Source organism: Triticum urartu, chromosome 5 (assembly GCF_003073215.2).
Source record: "Triticum urartu cultivar G1812 chromosome 5, Tu2.1, whole genome shotgun sequence".
In the NCBI taxonomy this organism is placed as follows: Eukaryota; Viridiplantae; Streptophyta; class Magnoliopsida; order Poales; family Poaceae; genus Triticum; species Triticum urartu.
The window spans coordinates 659,053,455-659,080,087 of record NC_053026.1 but is presented as its reverse complement, the minus strand read 5'-3'; the positions used below and the strand labels follow the sequence as shown (position 1 = coordinate 659,080,087).

The following is a 26,633-nucleotide window of genomic DNA, read 5'->3' as shown; positions in this document are numbered from 1 at the left end:
AGTCCGAATAGGACAAGGAGAGGGGGGCGCCCCCCCCCCTTTCCTTCCTCTCTCCCTCCTCTTTCCCCCTTCTCCTAATCCAACAAGGAAAGGGAGGGAGTCCTACTCCCGGTGGGAGTAGGACTCCTCCTGGCGCGCCCCTCCTGGCCGGCCGTACCTCCCCCCTTGCTCCTTTATATACGGGGGCAGGGGGCACCCCAAAGACACAACAATTGATTTGTTGATCTTTTAGCCGTGTGCGGTGCCCCCCTCCACCATAGTCCACCTCGATAATACTGTAGCGCTGCTTAGGCGAAGCCCTGCACCGGTAGAACATCATCATCATCACCACGCCGTCGTGCTGACGAAACTCTCCCTCAACACTCGGTTGGATCGAAGTTCGAGGGACGTCATCCGGCTGAACGTGTGCTGAACTCGGAGGTGCCGTGCGTTTGGTATTTGATCGGTCGGATCGTGAAGACGTATGACTACATCAACCGCGTTGTGCTAATGCTTCCGCTTTCGGTGTACGAGGGTACGTAGACAACACTCTTCCCTCTCGCTGCTATGCATCACCATGATCTTGCGTGTGCGTAGGAATTTTTTTGAAATTACTACGTTCCTCAACAAGGACAATTGGGCAGGGGACATTGGCCCTGACATTACCCAACATGCTTTGGGCCAGTTCATACGTTTGTGGCCACGAATCTCTGCCTGGAAACTAACGAATGGAGTGGAAGATTCAGTCAAGTGGGCTTGGGAAGAGAATGGTAACTTCTCGGCCTGCTCAGCATATGCGGCTAGGTACATGGGACTCAAGTTATCCCCGACAACCTCATTCACTTGGCAGTCTAAGGCACCCCTCCAATGCCTTTTATTTGCTTGGCTAGTACTCAAAAATCGGTGCTGAACATCTAACAGGCTTGCTCGACGTGGATTACCCCACCAGGATGCATGCCCATTGTGCAACCAACAGGAAGAGACTATGCAACACTCACTAGTTGACTGTGTGTTCGTCAAACAAGTTTGACACTGGCTAGGATCAATCATCACTGGGAGGATGGAGTTGGAACCACGACAAAATGAAACCTCGGGTCAGTGGTGCGCCAGGCAGGACGGCAACGTGAGCCACTACCGCAAGTCTTTGCGCGCTAAATGCCTTCTCGGCAGGTGGATGTTATGGAAGCATCGGAACGCCATTGTGTTTTTCTATTTGGGATCCATGAAAATTTCCAGTTCAATGGCGCGCTCGTGTTCATAAATTTCGGGCCCAACTAACCAAAACAAACCGCAGCAAAGCCCATCTGTCTACCCTCCAGCTAACCCTAATCCCCTTTTGATTGCTTCTCAGCCGCCTGCTTCTCAGCCGCCGGCGACGAGGAGGTGATGAGGTACACAATCAGTTGGATCAACACTGCATGAGGTGAGGACAAACATTATACTTTTCAGATCCACCTGACCATCCCAAGTATTTGCAAGGTCTGCTTCTTAATTATGCAAGCCTTTCCTTGCAGTGTGTATGTATTGGGAGGAGTGAGGAGCCTAGCCAATTTAGTACTGTTGGTCCTTCCGGTGTGATTATTGGCTGGATTATTTGCATGTGTGATGATAAGAGAATGGGCATATCCATGGAAATCTTCCTCCTGTTGCAGGTAGTTTCACAAACACTGTTGTGAAATGCAGCTGACATTTGTGAATAGAACTGAGAAACATTCCAATAATTAGTTGACCGAGCTGCTGAAATATAAACACTTACTTGATATGAGTTGTTTAGATGAAATGGCCCTATTAATGAATTATTAGGCTTCATTCTCTTGGAAATTGTAGTCACATCATTTCTGAACTCGGAATTGAGAAGTATTAGATGAAAATCCAAGCAAGTTGTAGACTAATATTATTGTTTTTTTTTTGCAGAATGGGATGGAGAATTGGTCAATATTGAATGGATACATTTATTGGGAATGAGAGCCTGCTAATGTTATTGGGAACTGAGAATTTTTATTTGGTTTCAAGACAAACAGTAGAAATAGTCCAAACATATATATACCAAGGCAATAAAAAAAAGATCTTCCCTGACTCCCTCCTACTCCTACCTTATCTACAATCCACGGCCGGAGCCGTCTCCCCTTCTTCAGCAATCAGCAAACATATATATTGGTCAGCACCGCCGGCAGACGCTCCTCTGCCCCGCCCCTTCTTCCTATATGTATTGACCTGCACCCTCTGGGTGCCTTGCTTTGTTCAAAAAAAAAAAACAGTATGTATTGACCGCCGGCAGACAATCTCTTGCTCAGGAGTCAGGACGCCATCAAGGAAGGTCAGGTTCCAACCCTTCTTCTCCCCTCGACCCCCTCTTGTTGATTTCCATCTTAGATTAGGAATCTAGGATGACCACCAAGACCTCCGCGTGCTGTGCTGTGCTGTGCTCCTGCTCGCCCGTCCGGGTCCAAGTTAGTCTCTTGGACTTGGACCCCGCCGCCTGCTCCTCCCTGTCAAATCGCTGTATGTATAGCCTCACTTTGTGGGGGTGCAATGTTGGGCCCATACATAGGGTTAGCTGCTCAGGGGCCATGGCGTGTTCCTTTATCATCTTAGAGATGCATGCATTCTCTAACAACACACTTCCTCCTGACCTCACCTCATCTGTAGATGCTCTTTAGCACTTATGCAATGTATGTATGTGTTTATGATCTGCAATATCAAGTGCACACCTTGGTTATAGGAGATATTAGAAAACTCATGTTAAAATAGCAACATGTTGTCATAAAGGTACCGTACATATACGTACTTCGTCACCAACCTGCATCTTCAATGGTGCAATCTGGGTCACGCATTGTGCTGAGTTGGGGCACCCTAACCCCTGAAGGTGGGATGTGAGGCCCTGCATTCACAATTAATTTCATCCAGAAGCTGATTACATTCTATGTAAGGAAGCCAGTTTAGAATACCTTGTGCATCTCTGAGGATGGATCCAATTGGTTGCATTTTATTGGCAAGAGGCATAAGTAGCCATGGCTCTAATTTGTCCTGATACTTGTTGCATCTGATACGCATCATTCATGTGCAACCAATTGGATTCATCTTCGTGTGTGAAATTCTTCTCCTTGATGCACAAAACGCATTGAGGTGATTTGAGATGAATTTGGTATATTTGATAAGCCTGCAAGAGATTCACGGCACCACATGAGCACCCTGCATTAATGGGCATATTTGATGAGGTAAGGAAATGCAATCAATATATCATGCTACAACACTAGTACTTGCACATCTAATTTTCTGGAGCTTTATTTTTTTTAGAAAAGGGGTATTACCCAGGCCTCTGCATCAGAAAGAATTTTCTGGAGCTGGTGTGGGTGATACAGTGGTATCGTCGTTCAGGATGGCAGCGGTAGCCTTTCTCTTCTCACGAGATAGGCACTGTCGTTTTAATATTGCATCCATGTTTTATGCATACCGCTCCCTGTCCCTTTGCCTCCTTAACTCCTTAGGATCTGCGTATATAAAAAAAACTAATTAGTGTAAACACAAACGGTTGTATATACTTTGTTGATCGTCATTACCAATGGACATGGGGCCCGGTGTAAGTGTTTCATTTTCCTGGGCATTGATATCGGCAGAAACAACGGCCATTGTGGTCTGGTCTCACTGTAGGCTTGATGTTGACTCTTGAGCTCATTAGGGTCTAATATATGATACATTATAGTTATGCTCTAGCATATAATGTAGCATATGGATAATAATACGCAAGCATGCAGTACAAGGGCATTTTTACCTTGGGTCATGGACAGGGGTGTATGTGCTACATTTTGCTCATCACTAAGCAGTGTCGTTGAAGCGTGTTTCTTTTCACGGGCTTCACGACGTCTTTTAAGAATATCATCTCTATTGCGTGCATAATACTCTTTGTTCCTCTGCCTCTTCAATTCTTGTTGGGTCTGTTTAAATAAGTAGTGCAAGTTAGCACAGAAGCAACAGCGAAAAACAGTAGCAGAAAGTAGGATCTGGATGATGATATATAGTCACCCAATGATGGGTTGTTGCTTATATCCTGAAATTGGGTGCTTGGTTCTGTATAAATTTACAGAGCAATTCAGCACAGAAACAACAACAACAGAAACAGTAGAACAAAGTAGGAAGTGGTTTACCCAATGCTTGGTTGTTGCTTATATCTTGAAATGGGATGCGCGGCCCCAAACGATTGGAAGACGACATACGGTCGCCTGCTGCATGTGAATATTAACATCAGACTGAAGCTCTATATTACTGCCCTGTCCTTTTTGTTGTTGTATTGTGTGTCAACAGAGTTGTACACTGCAGCAGAGTGCATGTTTCAGTCGGTTAGAGCAATAGCCAAAACACTAACCATTTTCCACATAGAAAATCATTAATTTGAATCATTCTGCTGTGCAATAGTTTATTTTTTCGAAATATGTTATGAGGTAGCCTATTCAGACAGAAGGATAGACTAGCGCAATGTATCTTTCCTCTACCCTACCCCTATGTATGCCTGTTCTGTTTTAAAGATAGATAGATACTGGAGTAAAACTGATCTGAAAAATCTATCTCGAGTGCAGGGAAGGGAAGAATTACAGCTGTTCCAGGGGCCGTGCAGGGCCGCGCGGGTGCCTGGCGGGCTCCTGGGCACTGGCGATCTAGCAGACTTCCGGCACGCTGCGAGGGTGGCGCCCGCTACGTCGATCGTGCATGACCATGACTGCGCGGTGGAGTGGCGTGAGGTCGCCGTGCAGGAGAAGATGGTGTTGGCGTGATGGCGACGCAAGGCAGAGAGGCCCGATTTTTTTATTACTAGTAATTAGTACCGCAGCAATTAGAAAATTGATCATGGTTGGGCCGAAATTTGAAAAATAGGAAGGACGCTATTGACAACAGCGTCCAGCCTCGGACCATGAATGTATGTATTTCTAATTCATTAGCTACTAAAACTGTCGCAAGAAAGTCTAATTGTGCATTCTACACCTAAGCCGTGATTGCTTTCTGGGCTGCCTTGAGGGCGAAAGCTTCCAGCAATTCAACCATGGACAGTGTGCTCCGGTACACTCCTTGCTACTAAGAAAACAACTCGAGTGGTGAGCTAGTCAGGAGGCCTCCCCTCTTTCCCCTCTCCCTTCTGCGTCGCTCCCGTGAGCTATCGACGGTAACCCTAGCCACCGTCGTCGGGGTTCCCCCTCCCATTCTCCCTCCTCCCTAATCGTTGACAAAGGGCATGGTCGGGCGAAGCCCGGTCGGCGTAGGCGGCGACGGGGAAGTTTTGTCTTCCATGCAGAGGAGGTCAGGCCTAGGCCAGATCGAGCAGGCATGGACACCGCATTGGGAAACGGGCGTGCTGGTGCGCCGAAGCGGTTACAGATGGTGTTGTGGCGGTGGCGTGACGGGCGGCATGGTGGCACGGGCAGCGCAGGCTGCGACCGGCACAGGTTGCTAGGTGCGGCGGTGTGGGTCATGGGTGGAGCTGGCTGCGGGCGGCTACCCCTGCCATGGGCGTCCGGGCGGCATGGTGTCCGGTGTTCAGCGACCAATAGTGGTCTCGGAGACGGAGAGTGCGCGCGATAGGGTAATCCTTGTTTGGCTTGCACCAGGCCAATGGCAGCGGCAACTGTAGACGTGGTTACCTTCATGAAGGCGGCGTTGCGGCTACTCTCCTCCTTCGGTTTGCTCGTGAAACCCATGATTTTTTTGAATTGGCGGTGGCGGTGCTCCGGTGTCGTGCCCTTCCTGAAGGCACCGTCTTGGAGTCCATGATTCATCGGGTGCAACGTCGTCTCTTTGTGACACCTCTGTCATGGTGGAGTACTCCGACCGCTTCTTGCAGGACACTCTTTGTATTCTTGTTGTGATCTTGGAGTGGGTTGTGGTGGTGTTGCTGTTATTTTGCATTGTTATATCCTGTCTCGGGTGTATATGGTGTGGTGTCGAGTTGTATGATCGTTGCGTTATCTATAAAGCGGGGTGTGAGCCTTTTTCGGTAGAAAACAACTCGAGTTCATGCCAACATGCACAGATATTCATGCACAAATTCACAACGCATCCACTCACACGGTTACGCATGCCTAGTGTAGGAGAGCGAAAAGGGTGGAGAGAGGGCTCACGCTGACATGTTAGTAGTTAGTGTAGCTAGAGATGGCTCCGAGCGTAACAGGGAAGAGGTCGGGACGGTCCTTGCTGAGGAGGATATGGCTGTCGGAGATGGACAACCATGGCCCCGGCAGCAACGGGGGTTTAGCGGATCACTATTGCGAGCGAGGCACGACGATGGGAATTGGCAAAGAGGGATAACAAGGAGCGAAATGAGGGTGGTGCGTTGCTAGAGTGCCATTTTCGGCGGGCTAGAGGTGGCGGAGTCTAGCTTTGGTCCTGCGGAAGTTGCTGAGGGTACAAGTCGAAGGTCGGAGATAGCCGGACAGGGTCTGGTCGAACCAAACACAGTGGACGCTGTTTATAAGAGCGTCCAACTTTGGACGTTGTTGGTATTGGCGTCCAGCCCTGGACGTTATTATTCCTAGCGTCCTTCCTATTTTTCGAATTTCTCATTAGTGTTTCTTAGTTTCAGAATTACTGGAATATTAATTATCAATAATAAAAATTTCGGCAAAGAGGCTCCTGTGCGATTGGGCTAGGGGAACCAATTCTTTCTTTCCGTAGTCTGCGATTAGAATTGCGAGATTGTCGGGGGTACGTGGGGCTGATAGTTGGGGTGTTGGAGGTGAGGCTTATGTAGTCTCCTGGTGAAGCACGGTTAGCCAATGGAAATTGGTACGTGCACACAATATGAACAGTGCAAGAACAATCAAAGCTAGTAGCCAGGTAAGTTCAGAACTTGAAGGTGATTCGAAGAGGGGGGTCGCTTTGTAAATTTTGGGGCCAAAGTAGAATGAAATTCTACAAAATCCCAAACAGGCACTGAATATTGGAAGGAACTGTGCTTAATAGCCAAACCATAAATAAATAATCTAACCTCGTGTTGGAATTTCGGGCTATCATTTGTGCTGGCAAGCCCTTGATTGCGCAGCTGCGATGTAGCATTAGCATCCAGGACAATAGATTTGCCGCCAGCCTACAAGAAAAACATATATAACAAAATCAGAAATAAATATGATATATAAACCATAACAGACAAAAGCTGCCCAATCAATTGAGTATCAGTGGCATATAAGAGATGCTCAGTTTAGTTAATTACAACATTATTAAACAACAAAGAGCAGGAGTATTACTTGGATATCATAAAAGACCACAAGTGAAGAATTAGGTTATATTCAAGAAGAAATAAATACAACCTTGTAGCGAGCATTCCTAGCCTTTTGCCTTGCTTCTTCCATAGGAACATTAAAACCCTCCATGTCAACAGATAGCCCAAAGTCAACTGCCATGACCTATGAGACAGGAAACAACAACGATACCAAGAAAAACAGACAATAAAAGCTTTAACAACAGCGTAAGCATGAAAATATAGCACTGTCAAATTAATTTGATAAGATTTACTGATGAAAACATGAAGAACAAACCTCAGTCAAATCAATTGGATAGCCATAGGTGTCCCACAGAACAAATGCATCCTGAAAGTACAAATAACTGTTGCAAACTTGCAATACATAAAAGATAGCAATATAAACGTGAAAACTTCAGCAGGATGTAACAGAACATTGATAAACATAACCGAAGTATGATCTAAGAGATATGTTTCTATGCAGTGAACTCCATTCTTAAAATAAGGACAAGGAACAGAATTATTCCACATTACTGATCAAGTTTACCAAATAGTCAAATTCCTTAGTTTTTGACATGTTCCTCGAATACGAAGGAATGAATAGAAATTAGAATGACACGATAGAGAATATGATCAAGTTAACCGGATAGTGCCTACACAATATTTGAAACAACATCCGAGAATAACTACCGACATATCCGTCAGACATCCAAGTTCTGGTTCCTAATGTCATTTTAAGGGGTTCGGTCAGTTTGGGTTGCCCGTGAACTATACGAACTTCACCCCTGACAACAAACCATTTTCATGACAGGATAGTTAGATTCTCGGGCATTGTTCTTAAGGCGGTAAGGCGACCTAAGGTGAGCATCCACTGCCCTGACACCTAAGCGTCCAAGATGAGAAGCTTTAAAAACAAGCTCTGAGGCCTACTGGAGAGGGAGAAAAGGCTAGAGAAATTCAGATTAGTCTTCACTTAATGAAAATGGATGATAATGCAACCAATCTAACAAGGATAAGAACCTATTCCAACTATTTTAATATGAAATGTATGCATCTTATTAATCAGGATACCTTGTCTCTAACTTCATAATTTATATCATCTCCTAACTATTTCACTTGCCAATGGACATCAACATGAGATAACACAACACATGCTTAGACAACAAACAAACTAAAGTCTGCTTAGGTGCAAACATCTTCTGGTGAAAACAAAATAAATCAAGTAATACGGTGGTAATTCAAAACCAAAGCACTTGCCTGGCCACTAAGTACTGCCCCACCATTCTCCTTGACAGCATCTGCAGCTTTCTTAAATCTCTCATATCCCTGAAAATTACACCAACAGCACAATCAGTTAACCACATGAAGAGCCACAAGAATGGACAATACATATTATGATGGTTCTAAGAAAAGAACGGTCAACTAAACTTCAACCGTAAGCTTTCTTAGTCTCTGTTGCCATAATGAAACACAATAGCAAGGCACCTAGTAGGAACCAACCTTAAAATATAAGCATGATAAACAGAATCATGCCCATGTGGAAACCAAATAAATTGGATTACTAATGGTCATTTCATAGAAAAGATGAGACAATTTATCATGTATGCTAATTATTGTGATTGAACTAAGCTGATGTAAACCAAGATTGAAACTATCACCCTGGATGTGTTCCTTAATGTGTTGCCTCAAAACAAGACACTACCTGGTTACTCAGCACAACACGTTAATATATTACTATATATATAAAGCCTTTAGCAGTATCTCACGAGCAAAACAGCGGTACAGAATATATATACAAGGTATAAACTGGCCCAGAGCCTCCGGCAACAACAGAAATTTAGGTTATCTGATAACAAACTAGCTAAATTACTTTGAGACTAACACATGTTTACAAGGATAAAACAATTTAGGTTATCTGATAACAAACTAGCTAAATTACTTTGAGGCTAACACATGTTTACAAGGATAAAACACTGCCTAAGAATGTGCAAACACTCGGATTTGATTGCAATGAGCCAATGAAATTACTTCAACAAACATCACTTGGGCCAAATTGATGTCACTGATATGCAAATACTCCTGGCAACCAATATTACCTTCGCTAGAGTGTTCTCAAAGCTTGCCTCTTCTTGTTCTTTAATTATATCTTTAATCTTCTTTTCATTGTCCTTCAGCTCAGGAAACACATCACCCATCACTCGGACAAAAACATCTACAAGGCTGTACAAGAAAGATACAAAATAATGGCATATCAAATACCAGCTTCAAGAACATAGTTTAAATTAGCTAGAATCCTGTGTGACATAGTTTCTTTTCTTGTTGTCATATGACATCTCTACAGTCATCCTCATAAGCCTTGCATTGCATGTTTAGCATCTCGAGTAAACAAAAGGCTATGCAAAGTATACCATTAACGAAAAAGTACAAAATACAATAGATGCAGGTTACAGTTCTTGCGAGCTAAAAAATCCTTGCTTTGCCATCAATTTTTGATGACCAAAGTGAACAGCATGTCTAAGTATACGCCTTAGAACATACTCTCTTCCCTCATTTCCTACAGCAAAACTCCTATTAGAACAAAGAAACATCAATGTATAACACAAAACAAAGCTCTGAAACATTGTAAAAATACTGCCAAACAACATTCCTCAGTAGGGGCCCGTCTGAAATCTAAAAAAATGGTTTGCAATGAACTAAACCCACAAAAATTTAGAATCTATGACTTCATATTTACAGGAAGGGCATTAATGCATTTCTTCCTAAAACAGGAAATGCAACTCAGGTCCCCAAACTAGTGATTTAGACACATGGATGCCTAAACTAAAATTAATCAGTCAGGCCTCCGTAGAGTGACTAGTCATTTTGGCTGAAGATGGGCGGTACAGTGATCTAGTATCTTTTTTCATTCAAATTCTTCAAAATTGGAAATGTCAAACAATTGGTGACTTTATTATGCCCATAAACTTCGTTTTATTCCAGTGCCACATCCATATCTTGAATAAAAAATATCTTACATATGTAACAGAAAATTTGGGATCATGATAAATTTCAAATTAACTTATGTTTGAGGAACCAAAATAACACGAGCGCACAAGCTTATTATGCTCACTTGTGGACATATATGAGATATAGCTACTTAAACATAAGTCACTGTACCGCCCATTAATGTGTAGGATGTAATGCAGCAAGCAACTTAACAAGGCATTTAGATGTATTATTATTATTATTATTATCCATCTGTTTACACAACTAAATAATACTTATATGGATCGCAATCGTTTTAGATAATGTGTCCCCAACCAAAACAATATGAGCTCAGCAGGTTGAGAACCATCAGCAATAGCAAAAGAAAGGGTTCTTATGTGATCTGCAACAACCCTATATGCCATATCAACTTTCCCAACATCATCGGATCCTACTTTACCAGAGTATGGTTGAATTCCAGCGCCTGCCAGCTGCATTCATAATGCATAACGAATTGACAATGAATATCATTTACTTTAGGCAACAATTTATTGCTTCAGCAAAATACTATAGTCACAACTCACAAGCAGAAAAGAAGATGCAAGTGCGCATTTGGGAAAAATACCTTGTGGATGGCATCAAATAATGGCATGAATACATCTGTGTCGTAATTGCTCATTTTATTCTGAAGGATAGAAGTTAAACGCTCAAAGCCCATTCCAGTGTCAACGTGTTTTGCTGGCAAGGATCTCAAAGTACCGTCTGATTCCCTGTTGAACTAGGTATTAAAATAGCCAAATGTCGGTGTATAGAACAGATAAAAAGCAAATAGCTAGGCGTGCACACATAAAAGAGAGTAACTGACGGTGTAGTGAGATTAAAACTCAACAATCTAGAAAGAAATGAGTTTCAAGAGAATAGAATGTTAACCTGAATAAACACAAGATTCCATATCTCAATACATGTAGGGTCATCATTATTGACTAATGAGGCTGCGTCACGGTTGCCAATACGATCAAAATGAATCTCTGTGCATGGGCCACAAGGACCTGTGTCGCCCATCTCCCAAAAGTTATCCTGCTCAAAGAATGCATCGTTGTAATACTCTTGTTTAATAGGGACATTCAGACAGCGGTATAAGCCCAACAGAAATGAAGATACAACATAATGTGCAAAACGGACAGGAGGTCGACCAACAAAGCAAGCAGAATAGTACCTTGCAACCGAAAGGCAGAACTCTTTCATTCGGTAGATACTTGAACCATATGTCTTTCGACTCGGTATCGGGGGCGAGACCAGCCTTCACATCGCCACCAAAGTATGCTGCATAAATCCTATCAGTGGGCAATTTGTAGACCTGCACATACATACATACATACATACATACATACATACATACATACATACTGTAACACCCCGGATGTAACTTTCCCTATTTGTACTCCAACTCTTGCCGTTTCCGGCGTTAAGTTATATTTATTTTCTCGGGTTCGGGTTTTATCCCCGTGTGTTGTTGTCGTTGTCATGCATCTCATATCATGTCATCATGTGCATTGCATTTGCATACGTGTTCGTCTCATGCATTCGAGCTTTTTCCCCGTTGTCTGTTTTGCATTCCGGCGTTTCGTTCTCCTCCGGTGGTCATTTCTACCTTTCTTTCGTGTGTGGGGATTAAACATTTCCGGATTGGACCGAGACTTGCCAAGCGGCCTTGGTTTACTACCGGTAGACCGCCTGTCAAGTTTCGTATCATTTGGACTTCGTTTGATACTCCAACGGTTAACCGAGGGACCGAAAAGGTCTCGTGTGTTGCAGCCCAACACCCCTCCAATTTGGCCCAAAACCCACCTAACTCTGCTCCATCATCTAGAGCGTTCGATCACGATTGCGTGGCCGAAAACTGCACCTCATTTGGACTCTCCTAGCTCCCTCTACCTATAAAACTAGCCCCTCCTCCGAAATTCCGGATCCCCCTCTCCCCGAAACCCTAAATCCCAGATCCGCGCCGGCTGGACACGTCCGCCCCGGCAGGACGCGTCCGCTCCGCTGCCCGTGCCCACTCCCAGGCCGCCACGTGTCCCGCGGGACCACTTCGCCGCCACCTCGCGCCCCCGGCCCGCCAGGCCCAGGGAGGGCCCTCCTCTCCGCCGCCTGGGCCGAGCCGCCCCGAGCCGCCATCGCCCCGTGCCGCCGCCGCGCGCCGCCTCCTCCTCCGAGCCGCAGCCGCCGCCGCGCGCCGCCGCCGCCGCCTCCGCCCGCCGGCGCCGCCACCGCCAGCCGCCGCCACCGCGCCGCGCCACCACCACCAGCCGCCGCGCCCGCCGCCGCCTCACGCCGGCCCGGTCCCGCGCCGCCGAGCCGCCGCCCGGCCACCCTTGCCGGAACAGCCGCCATCCTCGCTGGATCCGACCTCGGTTCGCGTGCGTGAACAGTGAAACCCTAGATCTCGGGGTGATTTTTTTCTACTAAGTCCCGAAATTCTCAGTCCATATGCTCCTGTTCGTAGCTCCATAACTTTGCATCCGTAACTCCGATTCATGCGTATAGCACATCAAAATGTTCATCTCAGAGAGTACATCATTTCAATCCATTGCATCATTTTCATTTGAGTTCATCTTGATGCCCGAAATGCTGTTAGAAGAGGGCTACTTGAGTTAATTGTCAGATCTGCTCCTCCATTTAGATTTTTGTCATTTTTGCCATGATTAATCTGTGCATATTATGCCCTGATGCTCTACATGTGTTTTGTTAAGGGTTTTGTCATCTTTCCAGAGGTGCAACCCATGTATTTTTGTGATGTGTGTGGTGACTTGTGCAAGCTTGCAAAGTGGTGCACTTGCTAATTCTGTTTTCAGGGACTTAGCAATTTCACTAAGTCCTGGAGCTGTTTATCTCATGATGCCATATGTTCATGTTGTTTCCTAGTGATCCGTGCCTCTTTTGAGGATGATCAGTAAGGATGTTTTGTTAATCTTGTAGTGCTCTATCCATCCATGTCTTTGTTTGTAATTATGGAGCACCCTAGCTTGAGTCAATCGAGCTCTACTTTTGCTACTTTGTGAATCTGGGCAGATTGTCAACTTGTTTGCAATTTTGCCGGTGATGTTGTAGTTGATCCGTGCATGCTATGCTATTGTTCTTGCCATGTCTAGCTTGCATTTTGTGCCTTCTTGATGGATGTATGCTTGTCTTGCCATGACTTGCACCGTAGTGAGTGCATCGAGCTCGTAAACATGCCTACTTGAGTTATATTTCAGCATGTGTCAGTTTTCACTAAGTCTGAAAACTGATTATGTTTTTGCTATGTTCATATGCTTGTAATTGTATTTTATGATCCCTTTTGGCTCAAGGTCACTAAGGGACTTTTGTTAAGCTCTTTGAGTAGCTCCATGCCATGTTTTACTTTGCCATGTTCAGTTCCTGTAGCATATAGTTTTGTTGCTCCGGAGAGGGCTACCTGATATGAAATTTCAGACAAGTGTCAATTTCACTAAGTCTGAGATCTGTTTGTCATATGCATTTTTGCCATGCTTGTTTGAACCTGTTAATGGATGAATTGGCCGTAGCTCAGTGCTAGACTTTTGTTAAGCATCTTGTGTGCATCCCTGCCAGGTATTTTGTTGCCATGTTTGGGTGCTGTAGCATGTTCATTTCATTGCATTTAGATGCCTACTTGCTGTAAATCGCAGACCGGTGTCATTTTTGTTTCGCTTGCCATTTCCAAACCGTAACTCCGATTCCGGCGTTCTTTATATCGTTTTCAAGCGATTTCATCTCTCTTTCCAGTGGCACACTTGGATTTCCCAGTTGAGGCCAGGTTCATGCATTTCCTGTCATATCTTGCATTTGCATCCCGCATCGCATCCCGCATAGCATATCATCTTTGCATTGTGTTGTTTGAGTTTGCACGTGGTTGATTGTGTCCTTGTTGCTTGTTTGTCTTGTTTAGGTAGAGCCGGGAGACGAGTTCGCTAACGAGGAGCCCGTTGAGTTTGCTTTTGAGGATCTAGTCAACTCTGACAACTGTGCAGGCAAGATGATCATACCCTCGAAATCACTACTATCTTTGCTATGCTAGTTTGCTCGCTCTTTTGCTATGCCATTGCTACGATGCCTACCACTTGCTTTCAAGCCTCCCAAATTGCCATGTCAAACCTCTAACCCACCATGTCCTAGCAAACCGTTGATTGGCTATGTTACCGCTTTGCTCAGCCCCCTCTTATAGCGTTGCTAGTTGCAGGTGAAGATTGGAGGTCGTTCCTTATTGGAACATTTTTTATTCACTTGTTGGGATATCATTATATTGCCATGTTATCTTATTGCATCTATATACTTGGTAAAGGGTGGAAGGCTCGGCCTCTTGCCTAGTGTTTTGTTCCACTCTTGCCACCCTAGTTTCCGTCATATCGGTGTTATGTTCCCGGATTTTGCGTTCCTTACGCGGTTGGGTTATAATGGGAACCCCTTGATAGTTCGCCTTGATTAAAGCTTTTCCAGCAATGCCCAACATTGGTTTTACCATTCGCCACCTACCCTTTTCTTTCCCTTGGGTTCTGCAGACTCAAGGGTCATCTTATTTTAACCCCCCCGGGCCAGTGCTCCTCTGAGTGTTGGTCCAACCGAGCGATGTCCGGGGCTACCAGGGGCAACTCTGGGCTGGCCTACCCGACGTCTGGCTCATCTGAGTGTGCCCTGAGAAAGAGATATGTGCAGCTCCTATCGGGATTTGTCGGCACATTCGGGCGGTGTTGCTAGTCTTGTTTTAACCTGTCGAAGTGTCTTGAATAACCGAGATACCGAGTCTAATCGGAACGTTTTGGGAGGAGGTCTATTCCTTCGTTGACCGTGAGAGCTTGTCATGGGCTAAGTTGGGACTCCCCTGCAGGGATTTGAACTTTCGAAAGCCGTGCCCGTGGTTATGGGCAGATGGGAATTTGTTAATGTCCGGTTGTAGATAACTTGAACCTTAATTAATTAAAATGGATCAACTGAGTGTGTTACCGTGATGGCCTCTTCTCGGCGGAGTCCGGGAAGTGGACACGGTGTTGGAGTAATGTTTGCACAGGTTGCTCTCTAGTTTCTCGCTCGTGCTTTGCCTCCTCTTCTCGCTCTCTTTTGCGAATAAGTTAGCCACCATACTTACTAGTCGCTTGTTGCAGCTCCACTTATGTTTACCTTGCCATACCTATAAGCTTAAATAGTCTTGATAGCGAGGGTGCGAGATTGCTGAGTCCCTGTGGCTCACAGATTACTATTACACCAGATGCAGGGCCTGATGATTCCGCTCCAGGAGACGCGTATGAGCTCAAGTGGGAGTTCGACGAAGACTCTCAACGTTACTATGTTTCCTTTCCCGATGATCAGTAGTGGTGCCCAGTTGGGGGTGATTGGGACCGTGTCGCTTGTTGGGTTCTCTTTTATTTTGGCGCCGTAGTCGGGCCATGAGTGTTTGGATGATGTAATGTTATTTATGTATTTGATTGACGTGGCGAGTGTAAGCCAACTATGTTTTCTCCCCTTTATTATTTATATTACATGGGATGTTGTAAAGATTGCCTAACTTGCGACATATGCCTTCAATACGATTATGTCTCTAAGTCGTGCCTCGACACGTGGGAGCTATAGTCGCATCAAGGATGTTACACATACATACATACATACATACATACATATGAAATAGCAATTCCTATCAGTCTTTCATCATTCTTATTTCTGCTTGTGGGTTCATCAGGGAATAAGATTGATTGATTGATTGATAGGTAACCTACATACCTGGGTGAGTAGTTGAGATCCATCAAAGATTAGATTTGAGCAGATCCATCAAAGACCAGCACGATGAGATCCATCTGAGACACACCTCTATACGTTCTCAAAGACAACGGTGTCTAGGCTTTCTACTCTATTCTAAAAAAAAGAAAACTCGTGGCGCAAGAGACGATCGGGGCGGGGGGCGGAGATCCCTCTTCCTCTCCCTCAGCCACGCCGCTCGCCCCCGCTGTCAAACTGGCTCCACACAGATCAGGGCCCACAGGTCATCGTCGGTTCCGCCAAGCCAAGCCAAGCCAAGAGCACCTCGCCGCTCCCTTGCTTTTTCCCCTCCCCTCCCCACACAGAAAAAGAAAAAAAAGTCGCGACACGAGTCAACGACCTCCCCCTCCTCTCTCTCACTCCAGCCCAGCCCAGGCCAGGCCGGCGGCGATCGCGGAGGGGCGATGGTGAGGGGCGGGAGCATGCGCCGGCCCTCGCTGGCGGCGGTCTCGGAGCCCGCGGCGCCGGAGTTCACCCTGTCGGCGGACGACTACAGGCTCATGGAGGAGGTGGGCTTCGGCGCCAACGCCGTCGTCTACCGCGCCATCTTCCTCCCCGCCAACCGCACAATCGCCGTCAAGTGCCTCGACCTCGACCGAATCAACAGTAACCTCGTAAGTCCCCCCTCTTTCTCTTTCTCTGTATCTGTATCTGTATCTGTATCGTTGGCGGCCTTTCTCTTTCTCTGTATCGTTCGCGGCCCTGCCTCCAATTGGAATCCAATTCCTCTATACGATATAGGATTAGGATTGGGCGGTGATAAATTCATATTCATCATCAGAGGGTTCCCTCTTGGTGTCCCCTTTCTCCTCAAAATCATCACTAGTAGTGTATTTCACACCTGACCTCGCAATGGTATGGTACCTCATATCTATATCTCCCTTGCCTTCCAGGATGATGTTCGCAAGGAGGCTCAGATTATGAAATTGATAGATCATCCTAATGTCATCAAGGCTTATTGCTCATTTGTTGTCGATCACAACCTTTGGGTCATAATGCCATTCATGGCAGAGGGTTCATGTTTACACCTAATGAAGGTCGCACATCCTGATGGCCTGGAGGAGCCTGTTATCTGCTCTATTCTTAAAGAAACACTCAAGGCTCTGGCTTACCTCCATGGCCAAGGACATATCCACCGAGATGTTAAGGTTGGCCTTTTCTGATCTATAAGGTTTGTCTTTGCTCATTTTATCAGAGCTTCTGATCAATGTAGCATTGTGCAGGCGGGCAATATCCTTGTTGATAGCCCTGGTGTAGTGAAGCTTGGGGACTTTGGTGTATCTGCTTGCTTGTTTGACAGAGGCGATAGGCAAAGATCCAGGAATACGTTTGTGGGAACACCGTGCTGGTACCTGTGTTTTTCCGAATTTCTCCTTTCAGAGTCTCAATAAGTCTGAACGATTTAGGAAAATGCCCTGTTTGGTATGATATCTTCTTTTGTTTGGTGTTCAGGATGGCTCCAGAGGTTCTCCAGCCTGGAACCGGTTATAATTTCAAGTATGTTCTGAATATCATGCTCATGTTATATTTGCTACTCTAGAATACCTTTAGATGCAGTATTTCAAGTTTATTTGGTCATTTTTTAACTATAAACAAGCTATGTACATTGGAATCATACATTATTAGTACGCCTGTGGTCACTAAAGTAGTCTCTCGAATTTTATGTTTCTATTAAATGCTCAATCACTATCTCTAATTTGAAGAAATAAGGCTATCAATCTTTCTGACAGTTATCTTTTTCATCAGTCCACTTTATAATTGCAATACTCTTTATTTTCATTTCTATATATTTTCTTCCATGCCGTTGTATTTTGAAAGGGGTCACTTAAGTATCGTCTCAGAATTTTATGATTAGATTAAATGCCGAACCACTATCCCTAGTTTGAAGAAATCAGGCTAGCAATCTTTTTTACATTTGTGACGTGTGCTCATGACTATTTGCCCCCTGTGCAGAGCTGATATATGGTCATTTGGAATAACTGCACTGGAGCTTGCACATGGCCACGCTCCCTTCTCTAAGTACCCTCCCATGAAGGTAATGAGTTATTTCATTCTTTTGCAAAGTACAATACTTCTGTCCTTGTCCAGTTTTTCTGTCTTGGTAAAGAGCAAATACTATCAAGCAAGTGTTTGCTCAGCTTCATAATTGCTTTTTCTTCTGCAGTTGTTCTTTTATTTAAATTTTCACCTTGGTGTCCTGTTAGCAGTTAGCAGTTTGGTGTCTTGGTAAAGGGCATTGTCGAAGGTGGCAACCCATGTATGTTAACTTTCTGTTTAACTGCAGTTTACCTTGTTGGATGCAGGTTCTTCTCATGACCCTTCAGAATGCACCACCAGGTCTTGACTATGACCGCGATAGAAAATTCTCAAAGGTAGTACTGGCCCAGTTCTTGGCCTGTGTCTTGTGGTTATGTTTTAACAGCAATACCTACTTGTCTTAGGAAGCCGCTTCAGTTGTTATTACAGATTGGATATATTAGATTACAATGTTTACCTTTCTAATGAAGGCTTTTCAGCTGTAATCAGTCTTTCAAGGAAATGGTTGCAATGTGCTTGGTAAAAGATCAAACTAAGCGGCCAACAGCTGAGAAGTTACTAAAGCATTCGTTTTTCAAGAACACAAAGGCCCCACAGCTGACAGTTAAGAGCATCTTAACCGATTTGCCCCCTCTGTGGGATCGTGTGAAGGCACTCCAGGTTTTGCTCTTGTGCTATCTTCTTCTTTTACTTGACACTGGAAACAATATCTCAGTAAATTACTGTGCTTTTTCAGCAAAAAGATGCAGCACACCTGGCTTCATCTGAACAGGAAGCACTTTCCATGGTTTGTGATATTAACACTCTCTTATGTTATTTTTTGCTTTTGGTGCAGTTCTTTCCATTTGAGGCCACGAAATTCTGCTTATTTTATTTACTCTATGCAAAGTGAACTAGCAATCTTGATGATTTTTGGAATCACAGAACAAAATAAGACTCACTAGCCAACCAATTTTAGAAGTTGATCTCATATGGGTAATTGGGTATAATATGACCATTGTTTTGACGATGAAGACGATAGCTAAAACATGTTTGAGCCAAGACATTGGTTTTGTATAGTTAACCAAGTTAAGCTAGAAATCACTGAAAGATGCTCACCTGGATATGAGCTGTTTCGTTTCGCATACAAACAATTAATAACATTTTATTCAGTTTGCATAGAGATATCATGCCTACTTGCAAATTAAGGTGCTTCTGTTTGCTGTAGAGCTTTCCCTGCAAAGTGAACTTATACAGTACACTGTGTTGTAAATTTCTTTGTGGTGTTTTCTTTTTTCTTTTCGCCGGGGGGGGGGGGGGGGGGGGGGGGGGCGATATAGAATGTTAGTGTCATATAATTCATGAAAACAGTGCAACTTGTATTATTTATCTGTTTTAGAAATGCATGTGCGCAATTCCGTCCTTCAATCCGCTTAGGTGACTTTCTTGTGGTTTGATGGTTTGTTCCAACAGAGTGAGTATCAACGAGGTGTCAGCGCATGGCACTTTGATATTGAGGATCTCAAGGCTCAAGCATTACTGGTAAAGCAGTAGCTTCCATAATTTCTAAAAAATTGCTACATGTCTACATCGCTCACACATTTTGAGGCGTAAGTGACTCTGATATGACCTTACAAATAAGCTCCCAAATTTATGCAGATTAATGATGACGATCCACCTGAATTGAAGGAAGATGATGACAGTGTCCGAATAAATGAAGTTGACAAGGTTTGTTTGATTTGATTCCATTTCAAAATTAATAACGTTAAACCTGTGCTACAGCGATGATAGAAAGAGCCTGCAAATGTACTTGATGACAAAGTTTTCTGGAGTGCATCCAAGAGAAGTGATATCATATATGTCTATCATAGGAGAAAACTGTACTCCCTCCGATCCAAATTAATTGTCGCAGCTCTAGTACAACTTTATCTAATTTGGATCGGAGACCATTTATCTAATTTGATAAGGGCATGATTAGCTAGTGATAAAAGGAGTGCCACAAATGCTTCTTCCTGAATCTGAAAAGTATATTTATCTCTTGTGATGCTAGAAATGTTATTGTACAGGACAAAGATCTGCAACCCTTTGGTTACTGTCCTGCAGTTTCTCACTAACTTCTATCATTGTAAAAATCATCTGCATTCCCTGTTGCGTTATATCTAAATATTTTTCTATATGCAAGAGAGAATCATACAAATGTTTCTTTTGTGAATGGTCTATTGGCAGGGCACATCTTTTGAGAGTCATTTTGGACAATCAACGCTTCTGAATGGAAATACCCACAGGTTGAATCAGTATGTAACGTTTCAGCATCGATCCAACTCTATAGGATCATTTTTGTTCTTATAACAAGAGGAGGATTAGCGAGCCTTGATGCATATTGTTTTCCTGCTAGTAGTGTATTCATACTATTTTGTTATATTTCAGTGAACGAACTTGTACCACTGCAGTAAATCCAGGTGGAAATGGCCCTGAAACAAGTGATGAATTTGCTTCTGACCTTGGCAATGCTGATAGTCCAAGGATGGTTGATGGACACATAAAGCAAGGAACAGAAAATGATTCATTGTCCTCTACATCGAAGCAAGGTTCTGAGGGTGGAAACCGCAGGAGTGAAGTTAGACAAAGACAAAGGACATTCTCTGGTCCGGTTATGTATTCTGGTACCCGCAGTAGTTCACTCATTGAAAGAGGTTATATTATTGATAAGTATGTTCGACAATTTCTTCTAACTTGTTACATTCTGTTTGATCTGTTACATATAAAAAACATAAGAAAGAAAATGAAGTCCACTTTAATCTGTTTACGCTCTTACTATAGGACTGCTGTTCAGTTCTTCCAGATCAGCTTTCAAGTTTTTAGAGGTTCGGTTTATAAGTCATGACGAAATTTGTTTCGAAGAAGCATTTTAGATGAAAGTTTTCATATCTGAGTATTCAGACACAGAACACAGTTCTCCTTTATATGTGGATTGTGGATAGAGTGCGAGTGAAATCTAACTGTATATGAAGGTCATTATGGACTTCTTTGTTTAAACTTCCATGCCGTTGACATCCTTGATATTTTTTTGTAGCCCTAAAGTAATTATAAAAATAGTTTTTTATTATAATGATATGTCCAATACTTGACAGTGGAGTAAACGCAATCCTAATTATTCTGATACTTTTTTATTAGGATGGATAGTCTATAATAACTAATGATTACTCTAAGAGAGCTCTTCCTTGAATCCAGTGTTCTAATCTGTTAGAAGTTTGCATTAGCATACCAGTTTAAATTGCATTTGATTTTTGTTCCTCTTCACAGGGATGCAGGAGTTCAATCACCTAATAAACAAAAGAGTGACACGGGAAGAATCGATGATCTTAGTGGTCCGCTTTCACTTTCAACTCGTGCTTCTGCAAATAGTCTGTCTGCCCCTATTCGGTCTTCTGGAGGTAGGATAAAAGCATCCCCTGTTCCAACGCAACCGTGCACCACTTCTGTCAGTGTAGACTATAGACCTCCAGTCATGTTTAACATTAACTTAGCACATCAGCACAGCACACAGCATGCTTCAGCAAATACATAGCCTGCTTGTATCCAGTCTTTTTGAGATAGGGGTACAACATTTATCATTCTTACACAAATGTCCACCACTTCTGTAAATGTATATAAAAAGACTTGGGAGTCGCACATTAAAAGGGCATGTATTTTTCTGTCTTGATTTCGCAGGATATGTGGGCTCCTTGGGAGACAAGCCTAGGGTGGAAATAAAAGGCCGATTTTCCGTAACATCTGAAAATGTGGATCTGGCGAAGGTACGTTACCTGTTGAGCAACGCATACACTTCAATAGGTAGTGCTTATGAGCAAAACAAGACTTCAGTGAGAACTTAATAAAGTCCACTGACAGGTTCAGGAAATTCCAGTGGTCAAAATTTCACCTAAACCACAGGAGGTAAGAACTCAGGTCTCTACAATGAAAAGATCAGCCAGTGTTGGTGCTTGGCCAGTGAAGGCTAAGTCAATGGTATGCTTTCATGTTGCCTGAAGTATCATTTGTGGAAAGAAAAAAACTTTCAACTAATTAAGAATTTCCATAGTGCTGTTAAATTATTTCTGGATAAGATTTGTTATATTTTCTTTTAGAAACATCAACCGCATGGCATGATATCAAGCTAACGTTTACTATAATCTTGGATAAGTTGCATGCTAGAACTGAATTCTAAAGCATGCACGTTGAAATTGGCAGTTTTGACATGCTGGATTATGTATGTTATTACTATTATTATATCAAGGATGTTTCGTAGATTTGTGGTGCATATCATTTCAGTTAATTGACCTATGCCTGACCTGAATGCATCGGTTTTGCAGTCTAATAGTCATCATCGGAAGGAATTCCGTGACAGCTCAGTATCTGCATCAATTCTGATTCCCCATCTTGAAAACCTTGTACAGCAGACCACATTTCAGCAAGTATGGAAGAAGCTCTATATAATGCCCCTCAACACATGTGCATTACAAATATATTTACTGCTGTACAGTTAACCATTTTTCATTTCCTTTTCACAGGATATCATCACGAACCTAATGAGTAACTTGCAACAGAATGAGAAACCCAATGGTAATTAATTTCTACTGTAGCTGCTCAAAGTTTCAATTTCCCCTTTCTATGGTTAAAATATTTTATTTTCTCCAGGGCCGCAGACTAGAGTTCAGACTATGGTGGGTGATACAGGGGTAAGCTTCTCTTTAGCTTAATATATATATAAAATCAAATGCAGAGTTCATCATTTTTATTTAATGAACATAATTGCTTTACAAGATGAGTTTGTTTATGTTCATTACAGTAGTATTGATACTATAGAGAATTCTTTGACTCCTAAGCTTGTGTACATGCTTTTGGCAGGTTGAAATGGGCAGTGCTGAGAGAGAACGGAAACTACTTGCTAAAGTATTTGAATTACAGTCAAGGTAGGTTGATTTCTTGGCAGTTGATATTTGGAAGGGATAATCACATACTTCCATGTTCAATATGTTGCGGATCCAAGTAATAATTTACATATGTCTGTTGCAGGATGATTTCTTTGACCGACGAGTTGATTGCATCAAAGCTGAAGCATGTTCAGGTCAGTATCAAGCAATTTCTGTAACAACTGAGTAAATGGACTTGTAATTCCACACACACACACACACACACACACACACACACACACACACACACACACACACACATATATATATAGAACATGATGCAAAATACTCCCTCCCTCTTATATTTCTTTACGGAGGGAGTACAAGTTAGGGATATAGTATTGAATTAGAGCATCTATCTAAGAAATGACAAAAAGAAAGCGAAAATGAACACCATAATAAAATGATGATGATTACTTGTTGCAGCTGCAAGAAGAGCTAAATACACTCTACTGCCAAGAAGAAACAGGCGACACAGGAGAGGATGACAGCGGAGAGGCATGAGAGGGCGATGCACCTTAATTTCAGTGGTACAAGGAGTATTCTCAATAATATAATAATCTAGGTGCCCTGGGTCGTGCATCGAGGCTTTGAGTTGCCGCCTGCTTCCTGAACAAGGCAGGCGTTTTGTGGTGGAGTGTTGGTGAGAGGAAGCAATATAATGTCTTGGAAACCCTAGATGATTCGGAAGCAGAGTGAGAGAGAGAGGCTGTTGGAGGCATAGCAGGAGAATATATATACATGCTGGTTGGTTGATGGTCTAGTTGGAGGGAGTCAGTGATTTTATCTTGTTGCTATCTGTCTGTGTGTGTGTGTGTGTCTGTACATAGGACGGAGTATCTATCTATCAACAGTAGTAGTTAGCAGCATCTGTAGCTAGCTAGTATGGTTTGGTTTGGTTTGGTTCAACTGACTGAAGTGGACTTGCGGTATCCATTCATTTTGATTTGGCCGCGCTGCTGCTTATCACTGGGACTGGGAGGGATGGATGCAGAAAAGTGGTACGAGAATGAATAATAATTGGAAGTCTGGAATGTACTCCCTCTGTAAACTAATATAAGAGTGTTTAGATAACTAAAGTATGTATTTATACTAGATATCATCATCATCATATTTATATATCCAAATAAGTAAGGGAAAGGATTTGGAATAAAGGACAAGTTGGTTGAATATCCAAATATGCATGTTTATTTGATTTGAAGCAAGTGAAATTGATCCCTCTGTTAATGGATTGATTGATTATGTTCAGTTCAGTAAGTAGTATTTGTCGTTGATGATGTTGCCGTGGCCCCTATGACTTTGTCAACCCAACTGTTACACTGCACTAGTGTCTGCTCGTTGGTTGGTTGGTTGGTCGTTGAGACATGATCAAGTCCGAGTCGACAATATTGCTATCGTTTTCTTTTCAAGAATAATGTAGGCGATACTTTTACCAGATTTCTTGTAGCTTTAGGAACCGGATAGAAACCAGACTTGGTTAAGTATTAGTCGACAATACTTTTAGGCAGGACATTCTCTAGTTTTCAACTTTCTATCCTAACTTGGTTTCGATGGATATGCTTTCTCTCACCAAACAAACAAGCCAGACATGCAAAATGCAAGTATTTACTCTACTCTACTCTACTCTGGTCAAAAGGACAACAAAAGTGTATCCCTTTTCCTTGTCGTCGCTGGAAATGTGCTACGACCACGTGCTCTACCGCCGCCGGCTACCCAAAATTCACCGCTCCATGCCGTGGTTGCTGCCGCCTCGCCTTCCTCCGACGGCGCCACCCCGGAGCCCTCCTTGCGGCTCCTCGTCTTGATCAGTCCATACAGCTTTTTCAGCTCCCGCATCGGCGCCGCGTCCTTCCCGAACGCCCCGCCGCCCGTCGTCCCCGCCTCCTCCTCCGCCCCGCCGTCCCACTGCCCGGCCCCTGACCAGCTCGTGATCCTTCTGTGCGGCATCCGCGGCGGCGCTGTTGCCGGCGCAGCCGAGCCTTGCGACGCGCGCTGGTGCTGGAGCCTCGTGATGACGGCTCGAGGACGCGCGGTTGGCGAGCATGATCTCGCCAAGCTCGGCGGGGCTGGGGCGGCGGCGTTGAAGCCCTCCTCCACCGGCGGGAACAGCTTGTGGTCCGTGAGCCCCAGGTAGCTGCCGGCCAGCGCCTTGAAGGCCTCGAAGTCGCAGAGCGTGAACCGGATGTGCACGTCCAGCCGCCCCGGCCGCGTCACCGCCGCCGGCAAGGGCACCGCACCCCGCATCGTGAACACCATCACCCGCTCCTCGCCGCAGCACGAGGACACGCCGTCCATGAAGCTCTGCACCCTGGCCTCCGCACCGTCGCCTTGGAGTTGCACGTGGCGGTCGAGGTCTCGAGGAGGATGAGCGAGCGCGGGGTGGTGTGCATGAGCAGCGCGCGGAGGTCCACGTCGTACACGTCGTAGCCGAGGAAGCGCGCCATGGCGGCCGCGAAGGTGGACTTGCCGGTGCCGGGCGGGCCGTGGAGCAGGTAGCTCCGGCGCCAGACGCGGCCGAGCCGGTGGTAGTAGGCGCGGCCCTTGGCGAAGCTCTCCAGGTCGGCGCGCACGCGGGCCTTGAGGTCCGGGTCCATGGCGACCGCGTCGAGCGTGGCCGGGTGCGCGAACGGCGCCGACGCCCACCGCGGTGCGCCGGAGACGTCCTCACCCGCGTTGACGAAGAGCCTCAACTCCCGCCTTTGTAGCTCTATCTCGTCGGCGACTGACTCGACGTGCTGCAGGTAGGGCCGCAGCACGCGGGCCCGGTCGTGGCGGCGCCTCCTCCTGGCCGTCCCCGCGGAACAGGCAGGTCCACTGGAGGCGCGGTGTGGCCGGGGCCGAGGTGGAGTGAGAAGCCGCCGTGGGTCTTTTTGGCGGAGGAGCAGAGCACGGAGACGGCGTCGGCGTCGTCGAGCGAGGGCAGGGAGGAGACGTACGCGGCGGCCTTGCGGAAGAGCGGGTTGTCCTGGTCGGCGCCGCGGAGCCTGCATGCATGATGAGTTTGGTTCGACTCGACTGCATGGTTTGAATTGAATTTGTGTTTGGCTCTTGGCTTTTTGGTTGTTTCATTCCTTCCTTGTCGTTGCATCGATTAGTAGGAGGAGCATCTACAAGAGGGACAGACAGACACACAGTTGGAGGAGCATCTAGATGAGTTTGGCAGAATGATGTGGTTTGAATTGAATTTGTCTTTGGCTTTTGGGTTGTTTCGTTCCTTGTCGTTGGTTTGGTTTAACAACGATCGACAAGACTTTCCACAAATCAATTTAATGACGATTAGTAGGAGGAGCATCTAGAAGAGGGACAGATCGACAGACACATCGACGTATTCCATCGGAGAAACATCTTCTTGTTAATTTCAGCTAGCTAGCAAACGTTCGTCAGCTAGCTAGCTCGCTTCTTCTTTGGAGTTTTTTGTTTTGTTTTTGCGATGGGCTTCTTCTTTGGAGTTGGACAGCCAACCTGTATAGTGTAGTCATCAGATGTTAAATGGAGTTGTAGCACCCAACCATTCGTCGGCAACAGTTGAGGACGGCCATGATGGCAAGCATGTCAAGCTAGTATCAAAAAAAAAACTAATTAATCGAACCTGCTAGCTGTTCTTCAATCGCGCCCTTCTTCATTTCATTTGTGGGATTTTTTTTCCTCTACCAGGTTATTGCAGTCGGCTGTTTCAATTTGGTTTTACCGAT

General features: G+C 44.6%; 2 protein-coding genes and 1 pseudogene across 5 annotated transcripts; 1 reads left to right on the top strand and 2 right to left on the bottom strand.

The window, feature by feature from the left end:
* Positions 1–6,784: 6,784 nt before the first annotated feature.
* Positions 6,785–11,566, bottom strand: LOC125506579 (alanine--tRNA ligase-like). Its single transcript, XM_048671366.1, has 10 exons — positions 11,382–11,566; positions 11,096–11,242; positions 10,791–10,943; positions 10,508–10,656; positions 9,659–9,766; positions 9,298–9,421; positions 8,459–8,527; positions 7,500–7,550; positions 7,272–7,367; positions 6,785–7,051 (listed from the first exon to the last, which is right to left on the bottom strand). The coding sequence occupies exons 1-10, from the start codon at positions 11,556–11,558 to the stop codon at positions 6,791–6,793; spliced, it is 1,335 nt and encodes a 444-aa protein (XP_048527323.1). The 5' UTR covers positions 11,559–11,566; the 3' UTR covers positions 6,785–6,790.
* A 4,689-nt stretch (positions 11,567–16,255) lies between these two features.
* On the top strand, positions 16,256–24,113 carry LOC125511685 (germinal center kinase 3-like). Of its 4 annotated transcripts, none has more exons than XM_048677121.1 (21): positions 16,256–16,587; positions 16,867–17,121; positions 17,197–17,321; positions 17,426–17,470; positions 17,927–18,008; positions 18,277–18,345; positions 18,500–18,670; positions 18,747–18,797; positions 19,463–19,531; positions 19,649–19,717; positions 20,216–20,283; positions 20,417–20,698; positions 21,293–21,423; positions 21,701–21,786; positions 21,881–21,925; positions 22,342–22,443; positions 22,540–22,591; positions 22,667–22,707; positions 22,877–22,941; positions 23,045–23,096; positions 23,368–24,113. In XM_048677121.1, the coding sequence occupies exons 1-21, from the start codon at positions 16,378–16,380 to the stop codon at positions 23,443–23,445; spliced, it is 2,148 nt and encodes a 715-aa protein (XP_048533078.1). In that variant the 5' UTR covers positions 16,256–16,377; the 3' UTR covers positions 23,446–24,113. The 4 variants fall into 4 exon arrangements, with proteins under 4 accessions (XP_048533078.1, XP_048533076.1, XP_048533079.1 ...); XM_048677119.1 differs by having other exon boundaries at positions 21,881–21,997; XM_048677120.1 differs by having other exon boundaries at positions 16,257–16,587; positions 20,216–20,274; positions 21,881–21,997.
* LOC125511687 lies at positions 23,656–26,633 on the bottom strand (annotated as a pseudogene).